Here is an 8,912-nt window from a genome sequence, read left to right as displayed (position 1 = left end):
TGAATACTTTGAAAAAAGGCATAAGTACATCTTCATGGAAGAAATCAGCTTCAGATGATTCCACCATGCAAGCCTAACAATGCATTACCCCTACAGGTTCTGCCAAGCTGTTATTATTGTTTTAATTCGCTGCTGCTTATCTCCAATTGTGGCTAAATGATGTTAATGTGATAATGAGATAAACAGCCTCTCATTTTCTAGCAAAAAGCTGCAGGAAAAAAAAGTGAAGTAATGACATCAGTTAAATTCCACAGTCTAGCCCATTAACAATCTGACATAATCCGTATGCCTACAGAGTGACCTCATACAGTCCCTAATTTATCGCGTGGTGAACAAAGGAAGGTGCTGATAGCCACAGTGTACTCTAGACCAGTGGTTCTCAAAGTGGGGTCCGCGACCCCCCGGGGGTCCGTGGCACTCTGCCAGGGGGTCCGTTAAAAGTTTTCAGATTCATTAATTTAAATTATCATATCATTTTTTTTTTTTTTACAAAAGGCTTCATAGTTCAACAAATAATATGTTTCTTTTTTTAATCTAAAATAGTTCATAGATTACGTTCTAATCTAACACATCTATACATTTAAAAATCAAGCGTGTCACCCGTTACCGTGGAAACAACATTAACTGGTACGTCAGTCAGAGAGTGCCGCTGCTAGCATCATAGAGATATAACACGGCTAGCATACTACGAAGATGGACAGATTTTTAAAACGACCGGTTACGGCTACAAATGAAGTAAATGAAAAACAAAAAACAAAAGTAAGGAAATACGATGAGGAGTATCTCCAATATGGATTTATTGAAGTGGAAGGGAAACCGAAATGTCTGATATGCCTGCGGTGTCTTGCCAATGAGGCAATGAAGCCTGCCAAATTGAAGAGGCACCTCGAGACCAAGCATCCAGATTATGCAAAAAAAGACCGGGCTTTTTTTGAGAGGAAGGGCGAGGACTACCGCCAGCAACAACAACGGATGGTTAATGTTACGTCTGTTTCTGCTAAAGCGCAGCGGGCCTCCTACCTGGTAGCGCAGAGGATTGCTAAGGCGCGAAAGCCCCACACAATAGCGGAGGAACTGCTGCTCCCTGCTGCGGTGGATCTGTGTGAGGTGATGGTGGGGAAAGATGCGGCTGCCAAATTGAGAAGTGTACCTCTGTCAAATGACACCATCAGACGACGAATTGAGGACATGTCTGCTGATATCAAATCACAACTGCTGGAAAGACTGAGAGGTTCTAAATTCGCGGTTCAATTGGATGAGTCCACTGATGTGTCCGGCTCTGCGCAGCTCATCGCGCTGGTTCGCTACCCGTGGGAAGGAAGGATTCAGGAAGATTTTTTATTTTGTCAAGAGTTGACGGGGCGAGCAACAGGTGAGGAGATTTTCAATGTTATAGATATGTTCATGGAGACTGGCAATGTGAGTTGGGAGAATTGCATTGCGATTTGCACGGATGGGGCAGCTGCCATGACCGGACGCAAGAGTGGGGTGGTTGCTCGTGCCAAGGAGCGCAATCCAATGATGATAGCTACCCACTGCATGCTGCACAGGCAGGCTCTGGCATCAAAATCATTGAGTCCTGAGCTACACTCCGTTCTCAGCACGGTGGTATCTGTGGTCAACCACATCAAGTGTAAGCCACTGCAGTCCCGTTTATTCGGCCAGCTCTGCAGGGAGATGGGCGCAGGACAGGACACCCTGCTGTTCCATTCAGAGGTGCGTTGGCTCTCCCGTGGAAAAGTGCTACAGCGGGTGTACGAACTGCGCTCAGAGCTTTGTGAGTTCATCCAGAATGACAAGCCAACCACTGCAGCACTCTTCTCGGACCCCGAATGGATCGCACAGCTTGCCTACCTCGCAGATGTGTTCAACTCATTGAACGATCTCAGTTTGTCCGTTCAAGGCAGATATGCCTCTATCCTGGAGGTAAGCGACAAAATGAAGTCATTCCGTGCCAAAACAGCGATCTGGAGAAGGCGGGTGCAAAATGGCATTACAGACATGTTCCCCCAACTCACAGAGTTTTTGGACACAAACCAAATACCAGCTGAGATTGTGAAAAATACAATCGGTTTGCATCTTGCCTCCCTTGGTGACTATTTCAATGACTATTTCACTGACGTTGACACCGATGCCTGGGACTGGGTGCGCGACCCCTTCGTTGCCCATACATCAGCGCGGGGTCTCAGTGGAAAAGCAGAGGAGGAGCTGCTGGACCTGGCATACGACGGGACGCTGAGAATCCGGTTCGGCCAAGGGGGTTATGTGGACTTTTGGCCTTCAGTTGAACAGGAGTATCCGGAAATCGCTGCTGTTGCCATGCGGGTGTTGCTCCCCTTTCCAACCACATACCTGTGCGAGTCATCATTCTCAGCGCTGACCTCCATGAAGACCAAGTACAGGGCTCGGATGGAAGTGGAGAACGACCTACGTGTATGCCTCTCATCTACTTCTCCAAGGATGGAGAAGTTGTGCAGCGAGAGACGGGCCCATATCTCACATTAATGGTAAGAGCATGCTATCTCTCTCTCTATCTCTGTGTGTGTGTGTGTGTGTGTGTGTGTGTGTGTGTGTGTGTGTGTGTGTGTGTGTGTGTGTGTGTGTGTGTGTGTGTGTGTGTGTGTGTGTGTGTGTGGGTGTGGGTGGGTGTGTGTGTGTGTGTGAGAGCAACAGAAATGTCAGATATGTTGCATTTGATGATTTAGTTTGATATGTGTGTCTTCACTTGCAGAGAGAAGCAATCAGCTTCATGGACTGCCTTGCATCACTCCAATAGTGTCCAGAGCTGGCTGCCATTACAAGTAGTGGTTTGGGATTGTAACAATGCAGTTGCAGTTGTTTTGCAATTTACTTAATATATGTTGCAATGCAGGCATGTGTTCAATTGTTTATAGCCTGCATTTATTTTGTGATTAGACTTTTATAAATCATTTAATTTTAACTAAGAGTGAAACACTTGATGTTTCATCTTTATGTGTGTGTGTGTGTTTGTGTGTGTATGTTCTGAAATGCACTTCAAATTATCACTTTTCTCTTGATTTCCCTTTGATATTTTGTTTAGGTACAGTGTTACTTGCAGCTAATTGATTGATTGTTTTATGGGTATTCTGTGTTGAGATGGTGCAAATATTTTTAATACATATCTAATATCTTTCTAATACATTTCTCTTGTGTTGTTCTTTCACATAACTAAGACTATAGAAGTGTAAAAAAATAGGCTACGTCAGATTATTCCAAGGGACATACATGTCAAGTCAAGTACATTTTTATTTATATAGCCCAAAATCATAAATCAGAATGAGGGGGTCCTTGGTGTATTCTCTATCTTGTAAGGGGTCCTTGGCTGCAAAACAATTGAGAACCTCTGCTCTAGACGATAAAACTGCCTGAAGGATGTATTCCTAAAGCTAGGAATTTATGTTACGCCCAGGCCTAGGGGAACCTAGGCACAGCACACAATTGCCCTCTCCCCACTCTTCCCACTCCCAAGAACTGGACAATGAGATTTTATTTAGGCTACCTGTTTTTTTTAAAGGAGGTGAGACAACCCACATAAACAAATAATCCTTTGCATACATAAGTCTTGCTTAACAAAATAAGTCAAATAAAATACAGGCTTCTTACCTAACCTAACGAAAACAGGAGAAAACGGGATTTCGCACTCCTAGGAAAATCAAAGTGTGTCTCCAAGACAGATTAAATTATTTTAGCTTTCCAAAGATACACAATTGTATAACAAGGACCATTAATCGGTACTCAAGCCACACAGAACAACAGACACGGAGTAGGGAATAGAAGAGGTCGATGAGAGAGAGGGCAGAGGAACTGCATGACTGCAGCTTAAATACTCCCCTCTTCTTCAGGTGGACCAATCAGCATGTTGAAGGCAGCTAATCAGCTAACGGGCACCACCTGCTTGCTCACTCACACACCCACACATTCACAGGAGGGAAAAATATCTGCACACAAATGACATTATGACCCAGGGTCATAACACCCCCCCAACTAAAAATCAAACATTTCTCCTGAAAGAAACGTTAGATTAAAAGATACGGTTATTATAAAGTTCTAAAGATGGACTCTGAAGGACTCTAACGGACTCTAACGGACTCTAAAGAACTCTAACGGACTCTGAAGGACTCTAAGGTTGCATTCACACCAGCCTTGTATAGTCTGGTTGAATCGAACCCTGGTGCGTTTAGCCGCTTGGTGCGGTTTGTTTGGGTCGGTGTGAACACAATCCGAGACCTCTGAAGTGAACTAAACAACCGGACTCTGGTCCGCCTAAAAGAGGTGGTCTCGGACCGCTTGCTAGTGGTGTGAACTCAGTCCGCAACAGTAGTAGGTGTGAACGCTGTCACCATTTATTTCTTTATACACGTGTTAAAAGTAGCTAATGTCAGGAGTTTGAGCCCAGACCCGGCGCCAGAAGAAATCTAAAGGGAGGGCATATGATTTTCATGGAAGGGCACACAAAACCGTCACGTGCTGCGGGCCAGCAGCACAATATATATCAAACAGCAAGGCCAAAAGCATTGCGTAAAGACGCACACTTATCACAAATACATACACAAATAAAGGGCAACATAGAAACCACTTTTGAAACATTGTGTGCGTGGCAGCACAAACACTGGTAAATCACGAGCAAGGCACACTGGTTAAGGATGGTAGCTTCCTCAGGAAAGAAATTAGAGACGGAGACGATTAATTTTTTAGCCCGCCTTGGGCATGGTGTATTTTCCTATGCACTGCACTCGGACATGCTGTGGAGTGAATCGTGGTCACCTCTGAGAGGGAGTTGGTTGACAGCTAAAAAAAGCTATAATATCAACGACACATAATAGCGGTTCCATGCCAGCTGATTTTCACCAAAGTACTCATTTCCTTATTTGTTTCCTGGCGTATCTGTCTCTCTCTCTCCACAACTCTCACATGAAATGTGTTCTTTTGATGCGGCATGCCTTATCAGTCCTTTATCAGCATGTAATGCGTGTTTCCAGTCGCAAAAACCTTTGACAGTAAAAGCCGCATAAATGAATACGTATTTACTTTAAACTGTCTACAGGGGAAACGAAAGGCTGCGTCTGCTTTTAACGAATATTCAAGCCATGGCCTGTTGTAGTACCACGCAATGGCAAAAGTGCTCTTATTTCTTGAAAACAATCAGTTTCACCTGGTTGGGTTTATTAACCCCAAGATCACCTGGGCTGTTGGTCTTTGAGCGGTTGCTGGCCCAATAGTACCCGTTGATGTGCTGCAAGGTAGCGTCTGTAGTGGAGGCACCGGCACGGAGGAGGAGCAGGAGGAGGAGGAGGATGGCGGGTGTGGTGCAGGGTGTGGCAACGCAGGTGGTGATGGTAGGGGCACAAAGAGCTGTGCCTCTGAGGGCAGCGTTGGTGGCGGCCGCCTTGATGAGTCAAGGCTTGGGCTCGCTAACTCAGTCCCGGGGTTTGCCGAGGTCAAGCTTGTGACATTAAGGCGTGCTGCTGCAATGGCAGGTGCAGGGTCGCCAGTAGCACCATCGGCTGCAGTTCTTTCATCGCTATTTCGTTTGAATAAATCCTTAGACCTTTTAAGCCAATTTCTGATATCCATTTTGTAATTCCAACAGAAATGTCTACAGAATGCACAATAAACAAATCCAGAATAGGCGGCAGAGTGTGACGCTGTGATTGGTCTAAATGTGGAGGAATCACAAATCACAACAGACACATGCATTTATTTGACGTAGCCTGCGATTTTTTTTAAAGTTACTATCTGACATCACATACATCGTAGCATAAAAGTTCACCGTTTATTTATAATTAAAAAAATAAAATAAAAATATCTTTTGATTTTTATAAATAATAAAAAACGTGTTTATTAGGGGAGGGCAGGAATGTCAAATGGGAGGGCCTGGCGCCGGGCATGTTTGAGCATCTGTCGACTATGGACAGTGAAGGTATTTGTCTTGTGTTTTATGATTAGTTTTCGAGTCCTTCATGCAAATTCAGCTCCAAGGCTTCATTTTCCACTCATTAAAAACAGCCCTTCACACTCTGGAGCGGCACGACAAACCTCTCCGGTCATCACATTTCTTTACCAAAACAACACAACAGTGTGACGACTCAGCAATTCCTCTTTTTCCCACATTTGTTGCGGCTTTACGCCTGGCTTCTCAGACAGGGACATTTTTGTACAGACTATTGTAGAGAACATTCAGAGGTGAGGGTCCTACAGGTGGTGATTCATGCTCAAATGTACATTACATCACCACGGTCTGGGAGGTTGAGTTACCTGGTAATGCTCTCCTCAAGTTACTCCTCTAATAGTCTTCAACTTGCTGCTCGACACTCAGCTTTAGTGATTGCATGTGTTGAAATAATCAACATCGAGCAGGGAATGGTGTTGTCTGAAAGGAGTCTGATCATTATGTAAAGGCATGATCTCATATGTGTCCAGTATTTGCGTAGGTGTCTCATTGGAATAAAGCTGAGTCAGAGATTATAAGCTAATACATTTTTACATTTTTACTCTTAAAGCACAAAGTAATCTGATCATTTGATTATATTTTTTCTGTTGCAAATCCAAAAAATGCACAGAAAAAAAAGATCTAAGTTGTTTATTACCATTTTAGTTCTGTTCCGTCATGTTTTTTGCATGTAGAGAGCAATGGATCACAAATGCTTTTGCAGCCTGTGTTGCAAAATGATAATGACAATGTGTCTCTCAGGCCCAAAGTGACTGGCCTGTGGACACTTCACTCACTGCCCCACTTCTGAAAAAAATGGAAACCATTGTATTGTATGTTCTTATTAACTTAAAATAATCACACTGAAGATTTACAAAATGTGTCAACCGATTCCTGGACCCATGATGGAAAGCCAGACTAAGACTTCCTCGTCTGTGTTCTGGATAGTTGTTTACAGTCAGGCTAGCAACTTGGGAGAAGAAATTTCAGTTGGAAGGCAAAGTAAAATATCTGGTTTATTAAGTGGCCAGTTTACAAAATACACTTAGGCTTATTAAAACTAAAAGTTCTGAGATTGCGTTTCTCCAAATAAAAGGTTCTGCATAGGAGTGAAGAAACTGTTTATAGTCAGTAGGATGAGTGGGGGGAAAACCAATGCATCCCTCTGGCCGGTAGATCCAACAGCTGCAAGAGGGCACTGCCCAGAATCAGAATCAAGATTATTGCCAGGTACGTTTACACATATAAGGAATTGCTCATTACTGTCCCTTATTCACCCTCTGGAATAATTGACTTGGAATTGGATTCGGTGAAAGATGAAAAGACAGGCCTTTATAATGGGCTTTTTGTGTGATGAATTGCATATAAAATATTATTTATTAAGGTTTCACAATCACAGTTAAAAAGGCAAAGACTATGATCAGGTCTCTACTAGACCAAGACTCTGTTGTAACTCACCAGACATCTCTGTTGTAGGTTTAGTGGTAGTGCGAGTCATTAATGTGGACAAAACTCAGTGACTTATTGTTTTGTGACATCTGTTTATGATTCAGCAACCACAGAATAATGTAGCCAAAGTCAGATATGTTTTAGATAAAGAAATAACAAGCAGTCAACAGAGATTGTCTGACTTAGATACAGTATTGTAGTAGTTATATTTGGTCATAGGGTTTCCCATGGATCTTCGTTGTCCTACTGGCTTATGTTTTGAGTATTTTTCTTGTCCATCAATAATCTTCATGCTATCAGTATCTTCAAATCTCAGGACCTGGGGCTCTAGCTTGTTGTAGGCACTGTTGTGCTTTGTCAATCATTCCAAAAAGTCTTCAACAAAGCAGCGTCTAAAGTCCGAGCAATTTGTTGAAATTTAGCAAACAGAAAAGCAATCAGCGTCATTTCTTCAGAAAGTGTGTTCATCATAATTTCAGCTGTGGAGGATTACTCTTAAAGCCATCACCAGAGGCTGTGAGCACTGCAGTTTGCCTGCCTCCATGGAGAGGCTGCAGCTTCTCAGCCCCTTTATTCCCTCTTAAAGCAGGATGTCAATAAACTCACTGAAGCTTTTGGTCAAGCCAGACAGAGGAACTGCTCAGAGGCATTTTATTGGGGATCTCTTGAGTTCAACACACAGCTGCTGAGTATATGTTGAGGGAGGAGAGAGTGCAGGAGAGCCAAAGAAGGAATCTGCAAAACTATGTACAATACACTTGGGCTCAATGCAGTTGTGCATGTGCTGTTTCTCAATTGTTCCTGCATTTAAAACCTCATAATATATAGTATTTAAAGAAAGGTTATTAGCAGCACATTCCAGCTCTCTCCAGTGATTTATATGTTCAAAAGGGGCCACATTCTGTAGAGTGGACCCAGCCAACAAGAGACTCAGACTGCATCTGACTGCTTCCCATTTGCGGGGTTACACTAATACCAAGAAGCAAGAGTGAGTAATGCACTACTTAACGGGCATTTTTGTTTATTATTCTTTGCTTCTTAAAACCTTTAAAGAGGTCATGGGTCAAAAGGACTGCCTGCGGGGAGATGTAGTTGATGAAGTATGCAACACGGTGGCAGTATTAGAGAAACATGGAGATACAACGCAGACTCCTCAGGGGAGAGGGGGAGAGGGCCGGGGGGCTGGTAACAGGATCCAAAGTGGTGAAGGATGATGTCATGAGGAAAGACCGGCCGGCGGCCAGGCTGGTTGGTGTGTGGATAGATATATAGAGCAACCAAGCTGTAGACAGTTCACAGATGTGACACCAACTTTGAGCACGCTTGAGACAGCTATATCTTTCGTGCTACTTAAAACATAAAGGCATAGAAAAGGAAGTATACTGCCAGGTGCTGTAAATGTTTTTTAAATAAATATTCTGTTTCTTTATTCGACCCAAGTTGTTAGTGGGATTGGCAAATGTGTTATTGATGGTCTGATTTGTAAAAAAAAGGCCTTACCTGTGTTCTCATT

At 43.3% G+C, this 8,912-nt stretch overlaps 1 protein-coding gene across 1 annotated transcript; it reads left to right on the top strand.

Moving 5' to 3' along the window:
- The first annotated feature begins 378 nt into the window (after positions 1 to 378).
- LOC307013203 (SCAN domain-containing protein 3-like) lies at positions 379 to 3,369 on the top strand. Its single transcript, XM_079640480.1, has 2 exons — positions 379 to 2,507; positions 2,732 to 3,369. Exon 1 carries the CDS (start codon positions 694 to 696, stop codon positions 2,503 to 2,505), a length of 1,812 nt encoding a protein of 603 aa, XP_079496606.1. The 5' UTR covers positions 379 to 693; the 3' UTR covers positions 2,506 to 2,507; positions 2,732 to 3,369.
- Positions 3,370 to 8,912: the final 5,543 nt, after the last annotated feature.

The sequence above is a fragment of the Notothenia rossii genome (assembly GCF_949606895.1).
Source record: "Notothenia rossii genome assembly, chromosome: 7".
Classification (NCBI taxonomy): Eukaryota; Metazoa; Chordata; class Actinopteri; order Perciformes; family Nototheniidae; genus Notothenia; species Notothenia rossii.
Note: the sequence above shows the minus strand (reverse complement) of the source record. Positions and strands in the feature narration are given on the sequence as shown.

What these genes read in the sequence shown, in the direction of transcription:
- LOC307013203 (XM_079640480.1), top strand. Translation starts at nt 694, where the DNA reads ATGGACAGATTTTTAAAACGACCGGTTACGGCTACAAATGAAGTAAAT.